Source organism: Monopterus albus, unplaced genomic scaffold, assembly GCF_001952655.1.
Source record: "Monopterus albus unplaced genomic scaffold, M_albus_1.0 scaffold105.1, whole genome shotgun sequence".
Taxonomy (NCBI): Eukaryota; Metazoa; Chordata; class Actinopteri; order Synbranchiformes; family Synbranchidae; genus Monopterus; species Monopterus albus.
The window spans coordinates 3413219-3434663 of NW_018127985.1; the positions used below are offsets into that span (position 1 = coordinate 3413219).

The 21445-nt window shown below is 41.3% G+C and overlaps 1 protein-coding gene across 4 annotated transcripts; it reads right to left on the reverse strand.

Annotated features, from left to right (window-relative positions):
• Positions 1-2853: 2853 nt before the first annotated feature.
• On the reverse strand, positions 2854-21263 carry ints1 (integrator complex subunit 1). 4 transcript variants are annotated; one of them, XM_020610424.1, is made up of 49 exons: positions 21121-21263; positions 20602-20729; positions 20222-20512; positions 19878-20074; positions 19610-19747; positions 19344-19503; positions 19140-19245; positions 18728-18914; positions 18261-18406; positions 18007-18148; positions 17678-17854; positions 17491-17599; positions 17287-17407; positions 17115-17192; positions 16865-17022; positions 16470-16566; positions 16298-16389; positions 16136-16196; positions 15762-15959; positions 14849-14978; positions 14432-14611; positions 14075-14224; positions 13802-13981; positions 13577-13681; positions 13307-13474; positions 12833-12944; positions 12579-12737; positions 12341-12487; positions 12137-12235; positions 11708-11935; positions 11380-11504; positions 10967-11221; positions 10705-10864; positions 10487-10618; positions 9225-9393; positions 8107-8230; positions 7882-7997; positions 7652-7739; positions 7299-7549; positions 5484-5610; positions 5093-5226; positions 4792-4984; positions 4568-4683; positions 4322-4431; positions 4016-4129; positions 3846-3916; positions 3664-3755; positions 3344-3453; positions 2854-3150 (listed from the first exon to the last, which is right to left on the reverse strand). In XM_020610424.1, exons 2-49 carry the CDS (start codon positions 20654-20656, stop codon positions 3035-3037), a joined length of 6774 nt encoding a protein of 2257 aa, XP_020466080.1. In that variant the 5' UTR covers positions 20657-20729; positions 21121-21263; the 3' UTR covers positions 2854-3034. The 4 variants fall into 4 exon arrangements, with proteins under 4 accessions (XP_020466080.1, XP_020466079.1, XP_020466083.1 ...); XM_020610423.1 differs by having other exon boundaries at positions 8107-8233; XM_020610427.1 differs by lacking the exon at positions 11708-11935.
• Between the last annotated feature and the right edge of the window lie 182 nt (positions 21264-21445).

Genomic DNA, 21445 nt, shown 5'->3' on the forward strand with positions numbered 1-21445 from the left:
GGATCACTGGCCGTGGGATAAACCTGAGAGCCCATCCTGCTTTTCATGTCAAAACCTTCAAGGGAAAGCGGCCACAATCCAATCGCAATCACACTTGAGACATCAAAGTGCCAGGCCGAAGAAGAGGCAAGAGATGGTCTGCATTTTTTCCACGCAAGCCAAGTGCAACTCAAGCGTGGAGGAGAGGAGATGATCTAAGGCAAGGGTGCTATTGAGAGGAAAACGGAGAGCAGACAGATGTGCATGGGCAGGTAGCGGCACATCAGGGGCCCTCCTGTAGTGCTGTTCATTCGCTGTCCATTCTGACACAGGCAGGAAGACCCACTGACAACCATGTGTTGCACTTTCAAATAATCTAACTGTCCCACTGCCAGTTTTAGAAAAAGTACTTAAATCCTTCTCTTAAATTGAACAATCAGCCAACTCACTGTGGGACTGATATTATGCATATGACGTTAATAGATTGGTTATAGTCGTGTATCAGTACACAAGTAGAATTTTACAGTTGTAACTGGTTGGAAGGTACAGTTTAGTCGTTTAGTTTGTGGTTCCCAGCCTCGGGGTCAGGCTCCCTAACAAGAGTCACAAGATAAACCAGCAGGTTCTGGGTATAGGAAAGAGGAAGAAACAAAGTTCTGTTGCATAAATTTTAACTACTATTTTGGACTTTTCTCTATATTCTGCTTTGCTTTTTTATAGGGAAGTTTTTTGTTGGAACTACTAACAACTCAGACAACTGAAATGTGACAAGACCACAACTAGAAACTATTTTTTTTGTAGCAGATCACAAGTCAAAAATGTTGGAAACCATTGATTTGATGTCTTATAAGCTTATATTAACATTTGCTTTTTTGGTAAATTGTTAATTTGAAATTCAGCTAAAGCCATCAAATACCGTGTGTACTTTGGAGCACAAAGAAAAACATTTCCCTTTGAAATTGAGTGCAGAAAAAGTATAAAGTAATAAAATCTGAGTACCTAAAAATGCACTACTCAGTGGGTTTCCACCACCAGCCCTTAATTACCTCCATAAGTATGTTCAATATGAACAAATGAGCAGTTTGCTCTTAGCGGCGTCATCTGAGGGCACCCAACCCGCTATGGCAAATAATGGCTGAGCTTGTTTCCTTGTTAGTGGTCTGTCAGACTAACAGCCCCCCCGCCTTTCCTCGACTGTCACTCATCTCTGTTACGCCTCACTGCTGCACAGCCAATAGGATGCTGGCGCCTGACCAAGAGCCCAGGCTGCAAAGACTTATGTAGTAAGTTGATTGATAACAGTAAACAGAGCTTTCGGCTAGTTATAGGACACCACACAGGTGCAATTATCACATCGGACAAACGCCATTGAGATCAGCAGGTATGAGGCTTGATGGTTAGGATAAGATTGGATTTACATATGAACCAGTTAATTACAGGAATGAATGTGTGAATACATATTAAGGAGTATGTTGATCGCAAAAAAGAAAAAGGCAGACATATATAATTTATTCTGAATTTCTTAGGTTTGAATTATGTACGACTGTTGACATGTGTCTTGATCTCAGCTATATATTATTTGCTGTCCAAATACTTTAAAAAAGAAACACGATCTTCATGAATTTTTACTCAATAAAGCCACCTTAAGTAGTCAGTTTTGGTCTAGTTTTGAAGCACTCTGACCTCAAGCCTTGGTTAAAGCGTTACATTAAAAAAAAGGTTCACTGATGTAGTCTGAGACAGGCCGTTTGCAGCCGTCCAGCTCGTGCATCTCACATTGCCTGCTATTTCTGAATGACAGATTCCACTGACCCACCAGTGTGGGCATGTCTCGCCCTCACCGAGGATCCCTAACCATGTTGTGGTTGCATCTCCATGTCCTCCTATGTAACAAAACACCAGCAGCAGTCTGTGCTGCAAAATGGCCTTCCCACACATCATATCTTCAAAGCAGCCTTTGGTTTGTGTGATTGAACAATTACTGCTATGGTTAATTAACCATCAATAGGTAAGCCCACTTCCCTAGTTTACCAGCATGCCTGCACATTGTTTAACTTACCCCTTTGACTCCGTCAAGAGGATTTCAGGTGAAGTCAGTGGCACTGGGCAAAACAACTCACACTTTCATGGCAAAATGGTTTTGTCTGTTACACCTCAGTGAAGAGGAAGCGTACCTATGACAGCTGTTTCCAATTTAATCAGGATCCAAGAATTACTGGAATGAAAACAAAGGCCACAAAAGACACCATGTATTTTTTCCCCTAAAGCTTGTTCCAGGTGTTAAACTATTACTTTGAATTAAGTTGACGTCAAGGTGGCTCTCAGATGGCCTTTTTTAAAAGGAATTCACCACTGTATAGCACAGTGACAGATTTAGCTTTTTACTTTTAATAATTCCAAGTTGTTTGGCATTTTGGGTGTATTTGAAAATCAGTCAAACTCGTCACGTACCGACTGCAAAAAAATAAATAAATATTTGTCAAAAGCTTTTCTAAAAACATGGTATAAAATGTTACTTCATATTCAAACTATTAAAAATGTGAAGCCTTTTTCAAATACGGACCAAGATCAGTACTGCTGAATAATATGACTGCTGATAATTTAGTGACTGCAGACATGAAAATCTCTCTTCAAATGAATCTAGGTTTTTATAATTATTTCACTGTAATTGAACAATTGTTGAAATGATATGTAATATTATATTACAATATTCATTTTGTTATATTGAATGATGATCATTTTTCTACTTGTGAATATGTTTTATGTATTGTCTAAGGATATAATATCATCACCTAATAATGTTTCAAGTTTAGTCATGGAAAAATGTATTATTACATTATCAATTAAAAATAATTTACATCCCTCAAGAAGTTATTAATGCACCAATTGTGATTTTATTACAGTAAGAGAAATGTTACACTTATTATAGACGGAATTTTTCTGAACAATGTTTGAACTAGAGTCAATAAAAAAAAACAACAAAAAAACAATCTAGCTCTGGAATGCAGATAATGAATGACACTATTTTCACTCAGATGTGGAGCAATATACTTCGTTATGTTGTTGCTTCCATGTGAAGGACCTTCATAGACTCTGAGATCATTGAACTCGTGTCAACTTGTCCGTAGATACCCACTAAGAAGGCCTTGTGAAGCAAGATGTCTGCGTGTTCTGGCAAGAAAAAAGTATATTACAACTTGGACTTCAGGTGCATGCTTTGTTAAATCACTTTTTTTTTTTTTTTGTTTTGTTTTTGCTAAAAACACTGCGTGGTCATGTGACAATAATACAAGACAGGCACGGGTGTGACTGCTTTTCAGCAGCTCACCGTCAACAAGGATGTGGCTGAAGAGCATTTTCTTACCTTGACAGAGAAGTACATATTCTGGAAGATTCCTGAGAGCAGTCTGTACCACATCGAAGTTGCCACTGCCCATACAGTACATGAAAGTTGGCAGGAAGTCTGTTGCCAAGCTGAAGCACAGAAAACATTCACTCTACAGTGACAAGTAAATGGCAACAAATAAAGCATGTAGACAGATGGAGTGAAGAATGATTGATGGATAGGAATCACTAAATCATTACTGTTTAAACCTCTGGCATTTCTTCTTTACCTCCACACATTCAGTCTCAGTTCCAACATGCTTTCTGTAAGTGGTTTGTCCCGAAGTCCTACAAACTTACCAGGGATTATTCTGGATGCAGCGCAAGGCCAGACTGAAAGCCATGTTCCGACAAAGCTCCTCAGAGGAAGTCATCAGTCTCTGCAGATCATTCTGCAAACACCAATGTAAAGTGGTGATCGACATATTACTGACAGGCGCTACACTTGACCTTTTCTCTGGTGTCTGTTGTTTATGACTCACAATAAAATACTGAATGATCTCAGGGCTCCTCCTTGACTTCTCATCCACCTCTGTCAACACTTCCAGCACATCTGTAGCAGATGGGTTTAAAAAAAAAAAGTAATAATGTGGGTATTATTCATGATACAGGATTCATAGATGTGATATTACTGCAGCAGTATGTCAGTCACCCTCGACTGCTTCTCCTCTTGACATCTTTTTCAGGTACATTGTCATGTCGGCCGCACTCAGTGAAACGGAGGCCGATATGTTGACTAGGGGCAGGGAACCAGTGGACAATTCATCTGGTAATGATCAACAATAATTATTATCAAAGCATATTCTTATGTAGAAAATTATTGTTTAAAAAAAAGTTTCCACACATGTTACATGATTAGGTGTAAGGTAATCACTTAAACTCATTTCAGATGTGAGGGCTCTATAAGACTGCAAGGACTCACAAGATCCTAAACACCTGATATGAGAACGGTGCTTACCATCTCTCTCTTCTGCTGCAGCCTCTACAGAAGAGCGCTTAACAGGCAAAGTCAGAGCAGCCAGTAAAGACTTCAGCTGGATCAAATCTGGGTTTTCTGCACACAGGCCTCTAGCAGGAGAAACACCAAAACAGAACTCATTTTAAAACAAAAGACATGCTGCGTAGGAAAATATCATATAAAAGAACTCATTCAAGCAGTTTAACTATCACAAATATCTTGAAAAAAAAAACTGCTGCCACTTACTGCAAGATGTCAGAGTGCTTCTGTAGATAAGGAATAGCAGCTGCTGCACCATGCGTTATGTACTTCTGTGTGAACTGCAGAAACTTGTTGATGAACACCAACGGAGAACGCGTGCTCTGAAATAAGAATAACAATGATGCACAAACAAACAACTGAAAATAGGATTTGTAGCTCATTGAATCTAAATCCTCTGGTGAAGGTTTGAAAGTGTGTGAGCTGCTCACCTGAAGGACCTTCATAAAGGAAAGGAGACAGTCTTGAAGCGCCCTCTGGTGGTCGCTGTGGAAAACAAGCGGTTGCAGTAGCTCAAGGATGGCAAGCACATTGCTGAAGAATGTCATGTGGTGTTGCTGTCGAAACTCCTGCATGATTAGGTGAATGCGACCGCGTAGGAGACCTGCAATCATTGGCAGGTGTCTGTGGAAAAACGTAGAACAGTAAGCAGGTTAAGGCCTAGCCTGTAGTAGCAGAAAACTGAGACAATAGACTGAAAGCCAACAAACTACGGCAGTGTATTTTTCCCACCTGAGCAAAAGGACAGGGTGTGACACAGCCAGCTTTCTACAGGCAAGGTTGGCATCAGACACACGACTCTCGGCAGACTTTGAATCTCCTATGTCAGCGAGCAGTGTGACCAGGCGATGGACAAGGACATCAAGCTAATAAAAAAACAAAAATATACAGTATATACCATGTAGTGTCAGACTGCATTGTGTACTGCTGCATGTGCTGTGCTTATTATACAATACTCAGAAAATCTGTTTTCACTCAGTAGTGTTAACATTTATTCAGGAAGTTACTACTAAATTAACCAGACATTTTACTTAGTATGGAGAGGAGAGCGAGACAAACATGCCACAACAACATTGCTGAGATTTAGCTGGCAACAACTATGCAATCCACAAGAAATCCTTACCTTGCAGCTGCCATCTACAGTCCCACCACTACTGAAGGTGCCTTCTGGCAGGGTGATATGCTGGATGACCTCAGGAAAGTGAAGATAGATCTGCAGCAGCAAGTTCTGGCACTGCTTACTCATTGCACTAAAAAAAATAAACAAAACAAAACAAAAAAAAGTTAGTATATAGTATGTGACCAACTAAATTTGCCATTTGCCACATTTTGGAAAATCTATTTGGACAGTTCAGCTGTCAGTCATAAAGCCACACGCTTAGTAACAAAATAATTAAGCCTGATCCCTCAAATCAGGCTCAAATGAAGCCTGATGTTACTGAGTTGTGTACCTTTAAGATATTTACCTGACAGTGAATGGCTGAAAAATGTTGTGCAGCCACACAAAATCTGTCACAGCTTTTAAACTCAAGTGAGTTTTACTCCATAGTTTTACTGACAATGTACCAAGTTTCACAGAAAAAAAATACTTCAGGTTTTGAGGAATTCAGTTTCTCCATCTCTTTCAATTGATTATCCACAGAGCTGATATGAAATTGCAGATTAGAGCGCTGCGAGCAGGTCTCTGTTGTTTCTGTTTACGAGAGACAATAATTAATGTACATTAATACAAGCAAGGCACATGAATAATGTAATGTAATTCTGACACATCTGTAGTTTCATAAAAATCCTCTTACTGGCCAAGGCTCTGGTCAGGCTCAAATGATTCAAAGAGTTTATTACAGCTATGCATTAAGCAAATCACAGCGACCTTGACCAAGAGTAAAGAGGCCGCTCCTTGTTCAATAGTTGGTGTGTAATCGGAATAAACACCATCTTATTTGACAGCGAGCTTTCACAAGAATATTGAACATATAATCACGTGTTTAGTCAATACAGGGCCAAAACCCTTTAATTCCAACATGTTTTTATCCTGCTCTATTTTCAATAGCAACCATTTTAGTGGACAGCTTAGCTGTACTTAAAATACTGTAATTTGGAAGCTAATTTTGCTTGACCTTGGCCAAAGTTTCCTCATTAAAGTGGTTTAATAACCAGTGACATATTCATGAAAGGAGGTTTTGCCTCCATAAAGAGTTGCACCCTGATCTCTGACAGCTAAGTCAGAGCAGGGATTCACAACACAGGCAAGTTTAGAGCTTCAGCCTTAATCCTCTTGGATTCATTATAATACAGTGAGCTTTTATAGAGATCACAGTACAGACGACTTTCTGCTAGTTTTAATTTCACACCAATAGAACTAATTATCGAGTTTTCCCTGGCCCACAGCATTGTGGCTGACAGAGGAAGTCTGAAAAGTTCTTCTGCACTGAGAAGGAAAATCTGTTGCAATTTACCCAAAGTGTATTAACATACCATAACAGGAAAAAGAAAGAAAAACACTTTCCATATTGAGGCTAATTAGAAAGAACAACACAATGTGTCAAAACAGATGGGCTGAGCACTTTGGTGAACCTTATATGGCAAAATATGGCCCAATCTCCATTCATCGCTTTCCCCTAGCACTTAGCCCTACTCCTCTGTTTTGTGTGTTCATGTGTAGTGGTAGGGGTGTCCCAAATCGATCTTCTTTAGGAAGGAGAGGCAGGGCTACACACCCAAAACTGAGTGATTAACTACTGATGTGCATAGAGGTTTTGAAGGGTTGTCCTTGCTTCTAACTATGTTTTGAGGGTTAATTGAAAACAAGGGGTAGGGGGAAAATAAATAAGAAATGGCCCTGGGCCTATGACCTTATGTATCTTCGAGGGAAGAAAGAGTAAAAATTTGAGAAGATGAGCACTTAAATATACCAGATGACAGCAAATAAACACCTTACCTTTCATCCCATTTCTTTGTGCAGCTGATGAGGTACTCTGACACTTTCTTGATATTTTCCAGATCTCCATTGCAGTAGGAGTGAAGGAGAGGTAGCCTGGACTGGATGAGAGAGCAGGAGGCCTGGTCCACACTGCTTTTGTCACCGTGGGGTGAGTCGTGACTGCTGAGCTCGGACTCTGATAGGATTAGGTCCACTAGGCTGATGAGCTCCTCTGGACTGAGACGCAGCACAAACTTCTCCGTTTTCTTCTGCACAGACACGAAAATACACAAGTCATTGGCTTCTGCAGACTGAACTGCTTCTGATTTCTATATAATCCAAAATTAAGAACAAGTGTCTTGTGATCATACCTGAGGGATCTTCTGGTCACGTCCTTGCCAGATACGTGGGATGTGACTGCACGCCCACAGAAAATCCAAGGCTGATGATGGATCCAGTCTAAAATATGCAAACATTCAACATAATCTCTCATTGCAAGGAATATTTTGCTTAATAAAAGAAAGAACCATAAAGTCCTACTGTAGTAACTACAGGGATTAAAAATGGCTGACACAATGTTTAACAAAAAACAAAGATGTACTTGTAGTCTCTTCGCTCGCTAAGAAGAATACTGATACACTGCAGGAGAGTGGCCCAGTTTGACTGGTGTGTCAGCAAGGCCAAAAGGTAGGGTCTATAGGCAGGGGTGCCTCGTGCCTGAAATAGAGAAACAGTAAGAAAGGATTATCGGTAATGCCAGGCAAACATATACTCCCATGTGATGAGACAAGAGGTAATACTACCTGAAGGCAATGCATATCCCTACCTTGTTGAGGGCAAACAGCAGTTTCTGTTGAAGGTCTGGACACACTGAAGTGACCTCAGGGTCAAGATGCTCCAGCCAGTCAACCAGGAGCCCAGAGCTCAGTCCTGACTTTGTCACTTCAGAGCTGCTGGCAAAGGTCAAAGTGAAGGGTTACTTGTATGGATATGTGACTGAATTTCTATTGAATTCCAACAGCCTTCATCAAGACCTCAGAGAAAAATAAAGTACCATACACCCACAATACAATAGAGCTCCAGACATTATGTTCATAAACAATGTTGTTTCATGCACACCAACCAAGCAGATCCAAAAATTCAGGAGGTATAAAAAGATATTTATGACAAGCCTCTTGAAACTTGTCTCAGCTGCTTTTCATTTTGCTGTTAGCCCTTCAGAATTGCATGATATTAAATGGGGCTCACTAGCTGATCAGTCCCTGCAGATTCGAGAAACCTACCAGGTTTGTACTAGGCAAACATATCTCTGCTATATTTTGGGTCCAGATCACTGTGAGACCTGTAGACAATACATAAGGCCTTAAATTGAATTCTGTATTTAACTAGAAGCCAGTGCAAGGAGCTAAGGACTGGAGTATTGTGTTCCCTCCTCTTGCTATTTGTTAGTATTCTAGCAGCAGCGTTTTGAATGAGTTGCAATTGTCTGATGGTCTTACTGGGGAGGCCAATTAGTAGTTCATTACAGCAGTCTACCCTACTAGAAACAACAACAATGCACAGACAACATGGAGCACAAAGGAGAGCTATCGCTCAGTCCTCTTTACTCTTTGAACCAGACCTCGCATGTGACAGTGAGCAACCTTTCAGGATGTACCTGCCTCAGTGTTGCTTGACCCCAGCATAAAAAAAAGATTCTGCAAACTATTCTGAGATTTTCTATATCCTGCAAATCTATTAAGCCAATGTAAAGCTACAAAACTTAACTACAAAGCTATTAAACCTTCCTGAACCAAATCCAATAGCAGTTTACAAATCTAAGGTCACAGACAGCAAGTGCTGGCTTGCCATTTTCATCACAGCCAGTCATGTTTGTTGTTTATTCCTGTCAAATATGAAGGTTTCTTGCATGATTTAAGAGGGAAATGGAATTGTGGTGCTCACTTGTTAGAATCCACTTCTTTTTTCACAGCTCGCTCGTCACCTTCCTGGAGCAGCAAGGAAATCACCATGGCAACAGGGCCAGCTGTCCCATTCTGTGTGCCCACAGTCATTAACAAAGATAGTAGCTCCTCCAAATAAGGCGACCTTACCTCCATCAGCCCCTGTAACGCTGAGACATAATAACAGCAGCAAGCTTAGTAATAGGCTTTGGACTGACATTATTATGTAACAAAACCACATATGAAATGTTACAGCAGCTTCTGCTCCATGTGGGGACCAGTACATTTTATTATACTCCTTACATTTGCTGTACTAAAAACTAATACTATACAAAAGTTCTTGTTCACCATAATTCATGTATCTAAGCTAAGAGACCACTATACTGCTACAAAGTCCCTTGCAACTGTGTAAAATATTTATTTGCATTTGCTAAGTGACTAAAGCAACTAACCAGTTCTTACATAAGTGACAAATTAACTTTCTCTGTCAGCTTTTTTATTGGCTAATCTATGGAACACTAAATCTGATACTCTAGTGTTGTCACAAATATTTATTTTTCAATACATCGATTCTGAAAGTGTGGAAGAGTTTCAATACTCATTTCCACAGTACCGATACATGAACACCAGCTGTACTTTCTCGCTTTCTTCTCTCCGACAGCAAATTTACGCAGACAGACACACACACACACACACACACACACACACACACACACACACACACACACACACCGCTGCAGTGCCCACAGACTCACCTCCTCTCATTCACTCACAGTGCTGTCTGCCTCGTCGCTTGTCTCATTTGCTCCTGTTGAATTTTAAGCTAATAGACTGTGGTATGTTGAGGGTTTTGCTACAGTGGTTGCTCATTACGCATGACAACTGCAGAACCTCTGCAACCAACTCTGATTGACAAACAGCAGAAAACAGCACTGCTGTTTAGCGATGCTACACAAGAGTGCTAACACATACTGACCATGCGCCACACACAACATGTGTTTCGGTGCACAGAATTTGTTCTGATGAGTGTTTGCATTTTGCCCAACAACACACTGATAATGTGGATGGTTTACAAAAGACAAGTGACAGGACAAAACAGAGTAGAGCGTAATCTCTACAGAGATTGTGGAGACAAACATCAGATGCAACAATGAGTAGCAGGGGTATTGTATCAAAGTTAGAAATTCCAGTATCAGTACCAGCACTGCTCAGTTCAAACGAATCCACTCCACATTCAAATCCACACAATGACCCCTTTAATACCTTTTCCTATGAGCTCAGCCTCTGCATTACATCTTTCTCCAGCTTTCAGCATAGCAAAGATGGCTCTCAGTGGCACCTCAGTATCTGTGCGATATGCCAGGGCCTCAGCCAGGTGGAGGAAACCTGTACGCACTGTGGGACAGAGACACTTATCACTTACTCCTTCTAAAAAAATGAATTAACCAACACTTGAAAAGATAAATAGCTGAGCTGCTTACCATCATTGTGCCTGTGTTTGTGAGAGTTCTGACCAGCAAAGGATTTAAGCAAAGTCTTCAGTGGTCCTGCCTCCACAGCTGGGTTGTCTAACCAGATTAACATCTCAACAATAACTTTGAGAAACAGTGATGAGAAAGAAATGTCCTGGGACACGAGACGCTGGGCGGAAAAAGGTATTAAATGGGAGAAAAGAGAAAAAAACATTCTAATTAAATGCCTCATGAATGCCAGATTTATACCCTTATTTTCACCAAGTCTTACCTGGTAGAGATGAAGTTGCCGCATGAGAGGACAGGAGAGGGCATGGCTGCGGTGCATTGACATGACAATAGGTCTTGCATGGGCAGAGCTGAGCAGGGCAGCAATGGCCTTGAGGAGTCGAAATGCTAGTCCACCCTTCTGAATTTGGCCTTGCTTAGCTTGCATCAGCTCTTTAGCCAGGGCCTGCTGCAGGGCCAGGGAGAGCTGGGTGGGAGAGGGTCCATGCCAGCGAGGGTCCACCTTTAAGGGGAATATCTGTGGAAGAAAAGGAAAAAGAAACAGGTCAGTCTGATACAGATGTGGCTCATGAGGGAAGAACCTTTGCTTGGAGATTGTGTTGGATCCTGTCATCCAAAATGTAAAAAAAAAAAAAAAATCATGTTGCAAAGAAATGAAAAACTACTAAATCTTACCTGGAGCAATCTCCCAGTTAGATCATCGTCAGGTTCGACTGCAGGAAGCTGACTGGCTGCTCTCATCTTCACAGAGCTATGGGATGAATCTACAGCAACTCTGGCCTTACTTGTTTCAGCAGAATCTGTCAGAAGGAATGTAGCCAGGGCATGGAGAAATTATATAGATTGATGTTATTGTCTGCTACTTGACATTTATTCCCTCAAAGATTATGTGTTAATATAAAGAAAGGTTAATATTGTTGAACATGTGAGAAATCTAAGTGCAAAATGTTACATAGCAAAAGCTGAAAGTGCACATGCCATTTGATGGATAAAAGACACTGACCTCTGCATGGAGAGAGAGAGGAGCTCAGTAACCCATGGAAAGTGCGCCCTCCAGTGGCAGCCCGCTCATGCTGCAACTCCGCCAGTTGGCCAATAAATTCTAATGCAGGAGCAATATCATCATCATCATCATCAGGTCGGACTGCAGGAAGCTGACTGGCTGCTCTCATCTTCACAGAGCTATGGGATGAATCTACAGCAACTCTGGCCTTACTTGTTTCAGCAGAATCTGTCAGGAGGGATGTAGTCAGGGAAAGCGAAATTATATACATTGATGCCATTGTCTGCTACTTGACATTTATGCCCTCAAAGATTGTGTTAATACAAAGAAAGGTTAATAGTGTTGAGCATGTGAGCAATCTAAATGCATAATGTTGCATAGCAAAAGCTGAAAGTGCACATGCCATTTGATGGATTAAAAAACACTGACCTCTGCATGGAGGGAGAGAGGAGCTCAGTAACCCATGGAAAGTGTGCCCTCCAGTGGCACCGCGCTCATGCTGCACCTCCACCAGATGAGCCATGTAGTCTAATGCAGGATCAATACAAGATGAGATAAGATGAAAACATTTTAAGTCTATAGCTCTCAAAATCATAAAATGTTTCAAGAGTAGAATATGTAGTGCACTCTTACGTTTGTCCATGATGTTCTGCTCAAGTGATTGTGGATCATGGGAGACAGCCTGATCCAGGTACTGCAGCAGTTTACTCATGCTGGACACTGGGATCCCAAAAGACTGAACAAACAACAGCAGCTGCTGAGGCTCCAGGTCTTGCAAAGCTGAGAGGAACATGTGCATTGTTCAGTTAAAAATTAACCTTTATTTACTTGGTGAGCAACCCTCATTTTTGTTTACTAGGCAAAGTTGTACCTGCATCAACCAATCGAGACACTTCTGACCGGATCATCCTCAGTTTTAACCAATCAGGCAGCAGAAGGGCCTCCTCTGAGGTGTCAACCAGGAAGGCAGTGGGTAGAGGTTTCTTGTCGGGAAACCAAATGTCCAAGAGAGAGTAGAAATCACTCTCCCCTGCAAATATTGTACAGGATATACAATGAAGTAAACCTTTTCTTGCAGCCTCTTTAACAGTGCAAAACATTGCACTGTAAAACGTACAGTACTACCTTTAGGTGGCCCCAGAGTGAGCAGAATAACCATGGCATGGACAACAAGAATGTGCATTGTAGCAGTCTCTCCTGTAGTCCAACGCAGAAACACCTGGTCCTGAGATTCTGACTGGGTAAACATGTCATTTGTCAAGCATTAATTATAATGTGAATGCACCCTTTACATTATAATTCCAAAGTAAATGCCTACAAATTAAAAAAAAGGATCAATCCTCAGTTACAATTAAATTTCCATTGCAGACTCAAAATGTGTTTTTTAAAACCTGCTTACTGATTTCTGTTGTAATTTTTTCTTACAGTTCATGTGATCACCAAATATTTCACTAGGCCCAAAATGTTGCACTTATTTTTGACTGAAATAAGATTCTAGGGGTCTGTGTAACCTGAAGCTTATTTTTTATGTTTAAATTAATAAGAGCCGGGGAGAGGGCCGAGAAAAAGTTTCCCGTATTGTTAGTTAGTAGTGCTTACCCAGCTATAAAGATCCTCGCCCTCCTTGGTCTTCCTCATCCTCTTGATGTAGGTAGAGAAAATGGTGAGGAAAGCAGAAAGCACAGCATCAGACTGAGGCCTGCAGGAGTGTTTGGAGAACAGGTTGTTCATGATGGTGGAACGTTCGACAATCAGTCGGGCAACGTCCTACAGAGAGTGAGGGGAAGAGAAGATTTCATGTCAGCACTGCTCCTTGAAAACAAAACCTTTTAAAGGAAGACGTGATGCTGGAATTTAATGTGTGATTACCAGAGCCAGGTCATTATGAGAAGCCTGCTCCTCCACTGGTGCATGCTGGGACAGGTAGATGAGATAGGCACTGATCGTCTGTGGATCGGTCTCCATGTGAATGGCCTTCAGGGGAGAAGAAACAAAAAGACATGCTTTACAAACAAAGTCTTAATCAAAAATCCTCTGAAATTGTTTACATTTAATGCCAGTTATGGATAATTCACTGCTGAGTTGGACACTGACCTGCTGCAGAGCCGTGGATGTCATGCTTCTGACACTGTCAAACAAGGGGAGCTTTGGGAGGTCTTGTAGCAACCACTGGTACCCCGGCAACAGCTCAGCATCAGCTGAGTCTTCCTCCATGGGCTGATCCCTCTCCTCTCCATCTTTTAAGCCTCCTTCACTCAGTACCAGTGACAAACCCTGGACACAAAATCCAGTAAATAATGTATGTGAAATCATTTTTGACCTGTAACACACTGCTGCTAGAGATCTTTTCTGCTTCCAGGACGTTACCTTCATGGCTAGGACTCTTGATGCCACCTGAGAAGAGCTGAGACGACGCAGGAAGTAATCCAGCACTTCACATGTCGTCTGTTCATCAGCCTTAGGACCTAACAAAAGATCCTGGAGTCGTCCAAGTAGCTGCCTTTGCTTTTGTTGTCTCTAACAGGAAATTAGAATTCAGGTTTAGTCAAGAGTCAGTTGGTCCTATTTTAAACCCAGCTGTAAATAAGCACAGATAAGCACAATTTAACATGCTGCATGTGAATTTGAAGAAATTTGAGAGAGAAAAAAAAAAATCGAAACAACGACCATTTCAAGAACTGTCAACTTTCAACAGTAAGGTAAGATGTTGTATGATAAACATACTTGTCTCCTCTTGGCCTTCTGTTCTTTGCTTTCCCCTTCCTCATCATCATCTACTGGAAGAGTGTCATCTGCAGCATCATGCAGAAGGAATTCACACAGGCACTGCACTGGAAGCACATCCAAGGACCCCTCACTAGACTGAACCAAATCAGCCAACCATGGCATGGACTGAGAGGAAGCCTGTGAAAGAATTGAAAAGGTACTACAGTCACAGGACCAACAGTGACATTATAAAGTGTTATATAAGAGCCAGGCCACATGGTTTTAGGCTCAGTTCACTTGTCCTTGGTCAATATTTAGCCAAAAACATCACTCTGTCATTTATTTCACTTTATATGAGACAAGGAGCATATGCCCCTGCTCTTTCCATGAGTTTGAGAGTTAGGTTTTGATGGAAAAGCATGGATGTGGCATTACTTGTCTCTGTATAATGTTGAGAAGAAAGTCTGGGTTGCGGCTGCGGCAGAGGAGATGTCCCAGACGCAGAGACTGGTTGAGGCTCTTTATCTGTTCCTGGACCTGTGGGGGAGGTCGACGAGGAGGACCCCTGAGCACAAACAGAAACAATGAGTCCACCTTCCAATCACAAAACTGTAAGAACACTTTTATCATGATTTTAAAAACTCAAGAGCTGGTAAAGAACAAAACAGGAAATCTTTGTCAATTATGTTCAAGTGATAAAAGTTCAATTGAACTATCTGTTATATAAAAAGTAGGACTGTCTGTGTCAGCTGACATAGTAGATAGATAGATAGATAGATAGATAGAAATACTTTATTAATCCCAATCTGGGAAACTGCATTGTTTCAGCAGCGGTTCACATTCAATATCAACAATATCAAGCACACAATAGAATAGATAACTCACTAAAAATATAAAACAAAATATAAAATACGTTAAAAAGTTAAAAACAAACCCAACACAATCAAGTACATATACATAATCACATGATGAATGAAACATATGCAAATATATACAAAGCTGATTCAGTAAACAATTACTCTCAATCCAGGAATCGTCTAATGCTCCAAGATGATGTGTTGTACAAATTAATGGAGTAAGGCAGGAAAGATTTCCTATAACGTGCTTTACGGCAACGAAGCTGTCTAAATCTCTTAGAGAAGGAGTCTCAAAATAAGACAGACAAAAACAACAACAAAAATATAGATCTGATATAACTGTAATGGGAAAAATGCATATTGTTTAAGCTCTGTCATAGCCAAACTCATTAGCGATAGAGGACATGATTTCTGAGCACAAATCAATCCACCAGGTTGGATTCCTGTTAATTCATGGACATCCTATAGAATAATTTCTCTAGGTGTCTTACTGTGGGTCCAGACTTGTAAGCTGAGACAGCAGCAAACTGTTGCTCTCTGTGATGGTCTGTTTGGTGGAAGCTGCTGCCAAATGGCTCTCAAAAGCCAGGATCTCTTGTTTCTCTCTCTGAGAGATCTGCAGCTCTCTGCTGATCATCTCCGTCTTTGTGTCCTCGTCCACAATGGTGCAAGGAGGGTAGCTATAGTTACTACGGAAGCACAGAGCGGAGTGTGTTAGTTGTTCAGCATTATTACTCTTTCTTTCTTTATTATTTAAATCATTAATTTAATAATTTATTATTTAAATTATGTATCTTTATTCATTATTCTTACTCGGCATTATTATCGTGAAGCCATTTCATTCGAAATGATAACATATACCTACTTTGTCATAACCATCTCCATGAGCATTTTCAGTGTAGGATAGCCATCCCATGCAGACAAACCTAAAAAAACATTACAGATATTATATTTCAAAAAACATTTTTAACAACTTAGAATATATTTCACAACTACTTTTATATATAAAACAGCTATTTGACTATACCAATTCTCTGGGGATTAAATGCAGCTACCACAAGCAACAGGAGCCAAGCTTTCCAGTAGAGTGTGGATATTGCCAAATTTGGTGGTTGGTACCTTCAACATGAAGAGTCATTTGTTATTTTAGACTGTAAACTGTACAACCGGTATGTGTTTCTAAAAGACATTTGATGTACCCTGCTGGCAGCTGAATGTTCTCTGGGTGGTGGTATGTACACAGATTCAGCACTGCATCAATGAGCTGGATCCTCTCCACTCTCAGTACCTCCAGATCTGTTTAACAAGAAACACTCAGTCAGCTCTGCAGCTTCAAATTGCCATGAATCCTGGCAAGAACTCTTGAAACTATTACAATGAAAAGCACATTAATTTAGCTCATACTTTCCTAATATTATTTTGCTGACTTGTGAGGACAACGTGAATAAGGGGATGCCCCTTTGAACACTTATTACAGCTGCTCATTTATCTGAAGCATGTGTTTACCAGATGTTCAAATACCGTGCCCGAGTTGAATACACATAGCCTTAACTGTGACCATAAACTGCTACAGCTGAAATGGATCTTCACACACCATCAGACTGAACTCCAGCAGCCCTCTTAACCAGGTGATCTGCAAGCTCCATGGCATCAGCTGGGCCCAGCGGCAAATCACGTGACAGCCCAATCACCAGAATGCGCATCAGTGTGTCCTCCAACAAAGGCACCTCGGAGCAGAGGCGAAGGAAGAAACTGAGGAAAGAGAAGATTAGCTTGGCAAATCAGTTAGTAAAAAAAAAAAAACAAAAAAACATTGAATTTCTTAATACTGGAGGAAAACATACTTTCTGTCACTCTCAGGAGGCCAGTTATCCCACTTGTAATATGTCTCTGGTTGCTCTGTGAAGAGCACTTTGTGAAGGCTGTGGACATGAGAATGAGATGAGATAATTCATGCCTAAAGCAGTTACCTACCTTTTATATTTTGATAAAGATAACAGACACACAGTTACTGACCAGTGGACGTAATCTTTTGCACCAACTTTGCTGATGGTGGGAACCACAGTGTGAAGCCACCACACGGCATCTCTCTGGATGGCGGCTATCTGATTCTGAAATGACCTTAAGACCTCTAGATCTGAAACAAACCAGACACAAGTTTAAGGCAAAACCAATGACCTGTACTACTGTTAATAATGCACTATTAGAACAAACACACACTTTTCTTCTCTCCTTTGTCCCAGGCAATGCCAGCTTCTTTGACCTGTGCAGTGATGCCCAACATCATGGAGACAGTGAGTAAATCTGTCACCTGGATAACAAAACGCTCCTATGGGAGAAACAAGGAAACAGGTGTAAATACACCAGGAGTACAGCTGTTATGGCAGCATTTTTCATACCCACTCACTTTGAACTCCATGTCCACGTAGCTGCTCTCCTTTCTCTCCTGCATTAAACCAAAGCAGAAGGACTGGAAGTTAATCTCATGCTTGGTCTGTTTGATGATCTCTCTCAGCAAAGCTCGGGAGGCTCGGAGGTAATCATCCTTATTGGTGAGCAGGTCCTGGAACACCATCGCCAAGAACTACAGACAAAGAGAGACAAATGATGATTTTAAGAAAACCACAGAATTTTAACACAAAATTGAAAGGCCAGAAAAATAAAATCAAACGCTGATGGCATTTTCAAAGAGTAACATGATTTCTCTTTAAAAAATACAAATGTCTCGAGTTTCACCTTTGGAGCCTGCTCTGGGCTATGCTGTAGCACAGTGTGAAGGACTTGCATGTTGTTGGGATTCCTGGCATTTGACAGCTCATTAAAAATCACCAGCTTCACCACAGTGCCCAAGTTGTCTCTGTGCGCATTGAGAAGTTCCCTGGAGAAGCACACCCAAAACACCAGTTAGTGCAAGTCACCAAGTGCAGTAAGATGGAACAAAGACCTGTACTACTGTTAATAATGCACAAAGACAAAAACACTCCACTGACCTGACACACAGCATGTAATGGTTGAGAAGAACTTTGGGTTTGAGCCGGATCTTGATCAGGTTGGAGATCACTTCCATGTCATCTGCTCCATGTGTGTTGCAGTTCATACACAAGGACATGAGGAGGTCTTGAGCTGGTCGAGTCAACTGCATAAACACAAACACAAAAATACTCAGTTATCTTAAGATGAGTTCTCTGATATTTTTGAAATCGATACACTGATGTCAATATAGTAACACGCTGTCTTGTGATACTGACATTTTGCTATTTTGGGGGCATGTGTTCTTTTCCAGTTACACACACTTTGTGACATTACAGCTCATTGTCACTGCAAAACTATCTATATTATAATACGTTATTACTGCAGGTAACATTATGATATAGTTTTGTATCACGATTCTCATCCCAGTATGGCCAGTATGATACTTATCAAGCTGCTGACACAGGGTCAGTGTTACACCTCTCACCTTTGGGTTCTGGAGCCACATCTCCAGCCTCTGCACAGCCATGAGTCGTGCCTCTTTGTAGCCACACGTGGCTGTGAGCAGACGCAGCAGGTTTCGGGACACATTGTCCATTGGCTGCCTGCGGTTCAACTGATCCCTGAGGACATCGAGCACATAGTCCTCCACACTCTCCGCCAGTTCATCATACCTACAACCAGTGACACAAATGACAAAACAATACAAAACTGTACATTTTTTTGCAGCTAATCAACTTGTGATTGAATACAATATAAAAATCTTAGTATCAAGAATAACAATTTTAAAACTGATCTGTAAATTATAAAACTTAAAACACAATCAAGACTATTTCAAGTGGTGTCTATGGGACTGTACACTGTAGCAACCCCCACATCAATACAGGTAGTTTTTATACCTTGGCATAACCTGGCCCTCATCCTCTGGGCTCAGTTTCTCCTCTGCTATCAGCAATTCAGTCTGACTGTCATCCTCATCTGGGGTTGAGGGATGAGGGCTGCTACCTAGAAGACCCAAACCCAGCAAAACAAATCAGCACTTGTTTCCTGCATTGGTAATCCCAACTCCCAACAAGCCAGTGTGTCTTTTGATGGTACCATACCTGCGCTGAGATCTCCACCAGAGCGGCCTGTGTCAGCCTGCAGCAGCATACTCTTTGGGGGCATCTTTGTGCCAAAAGCAGTCTGAATATTGTCAACAAAATTCTTGCAGTGAGAACTGTCCACCCAGATTCTTTCACCCAGCGAGTCCTCAATATACACCTGAAAACACACTTTAGGTCAACAAACTGCAAAAAAGTTCATATATGTATAAAACTAAACAGCACAAATGACAGCATGAAATGTTGAGTCATTAGGAGATTCTCACTTTGACAAAGATCTCTGGCCAGTTCTCATCCTCCTCATAGGCTGCCATCAGCAGATTACAAGCAAGAACTGACACCAGGCTGTTTCCCTTTGCTTTAAAGTTTATTGAAGCATCGCGACGCAGGAGGCTGCATAAGGCCTAGTGACAAGAGCAAGATAGGTGCAAAGTATTATAAACAGATGATAATTTTTGAGGCTGTTTGTGCTGCTGTTCAACTGTACTGTATTATACAGAAAGGTGATTTTCTTATTTAGCTTTTCTTACTTACCTCAATAATACCCTCAGTGGCAAAAACATTGGGTTTGATTTTGGCCAGGAACATGAGACTGAGGTACAATGTGATGTCAGGCTTAGCTCGGTTCATCCTAAGTTGCTTCACTGCTCCACACAGCAGTCCTTCAATGCGATCATCATTTCCTTCTGACTCTGCAGCCTCAATCTCATCCAGCAGCACTACTGGTGACACTAAAACACAAGGTGTGTCAATAAATCAACTTGAAAGAAAATAACATGTAATATGTTAAAGTGTAATGCCCTAAGATTTAAAGTATGTTTGGACTGTACAACATAAATTCTGTTTCTAAATAAACAGGCTCAAAGACAGTGATTTACCTTCAATAGGTACCACTGACGGTTCCTTAATTGAGGGTGATATTGCTCTCTTGTCCACAGCTGCAACATCAGCGAGTCGTCCTAGGGCACTGACTGGAGGAGTGGTGGACAGCTTGGGCCGCTTGGCGAGACTGGACAGACCCGATGAGGAGGGCAGAGTGGAGGTAGGCTCTCGCTTACGGTCCGCAGGTAAACCTGTGGATGCTGGCTTCAGGAGGACTGCGGGGGCTTTGGGCTCTCCTGCCTGGCTCTTTGACCCGAGAGCGATGAAATCTCCCGGTGGAGGGTGACCTGGGAACAGGGGACACCAGTTTGCTCTGCTTAGCTTCTATCATGACGATACACCACCAACATAACAAGGTTTGGGTTGGCAAGCATACCTGATGGTTTTGCAGTACTGGGACGCCTCAGAGCTGTTGGCTTTGGACGGTTCATCTTGACTAACGCGCACAAGTAACAACCAAATTCAAAGAAGTGTGAACAGGTGGCATTGCCTAGTAGCAGTAGTCTGTGTATGGGGAAAAAAAGCACAGACAAAAAATACACGAAAGGTAAACGTAACGTTAAAATGTATTTTAGTAGCTACGGTAACAGCCAACTAGCTAGCGTCAACACGGCTAGTTACGGTCAATAAATCGCATCACCTACTAAGGCCAATAACATTAGTTAGCTTTACACACAGAATGGAGCAAAAGGCTGTCTTCATCCCTTGTCGACAGTCTGCAAATCATGAGGTTATTTACAATATATCGTTAACGTTAGTTAGTTAGCTAGCTAGCTAATGGACATCACTGCTAGGCTAACACTGTTAGCATTGTTAACTAGCCTAATAGTGTCAAGTGCTGACAGATACTTAGTGTTAACTTGTCAGTATATGAATGAACTTAAATGTGACTCACCTTTTTAATCATACTTATAAAACGAGTCGTTGTCAACCTGACCGCTGAACAACGTGTAACATTATCCGACTCAAAGCTAATAGTCAGACTGAGCATAATGACTTCTCCTTCGCTGCATTGAAGATGTTCATAATAATGTGCATGCCGCCATCTGGTGCCAGGCCATGGAATGGTCGGTTAAGATCACACCGGAAGCAGGCTACAGAGGCTACCAGATGCACTGCATAACTGACATAGTTTTACTTTAAATTATTAACAGGACGTATTACTATGCCATTGTTCTAACTTTACGCCATAGGAGTGCCTTTGTAGTTAATCAACATTT

Excerpts from the sequence above, each read along its gene's own strand:
- ints1 (XM_020610423.1), bottom strand. The coding sequence starts at position 20,656 with ATGAACCGTCCAAAGCCAACAGCTCTGAGGCGTCCCAGTACTGCAAAA. Across the intron at positions 11,505-11,707 it reads CTCTCTCTCTCCATGCAGAG|ATTCTGCTGAAACAAGTAAG; the intron begins GTCAGTGTCTTT and ends TCCTTCTGACAG. Across the intron at positions 11,222-11,379 it reads TAACTGGGAGATTGCTCCAG|ATATTCCCCTTAAAGGTGGA; the intron begins GTAAGATTTAGT and ends TTTCTTCCACAG.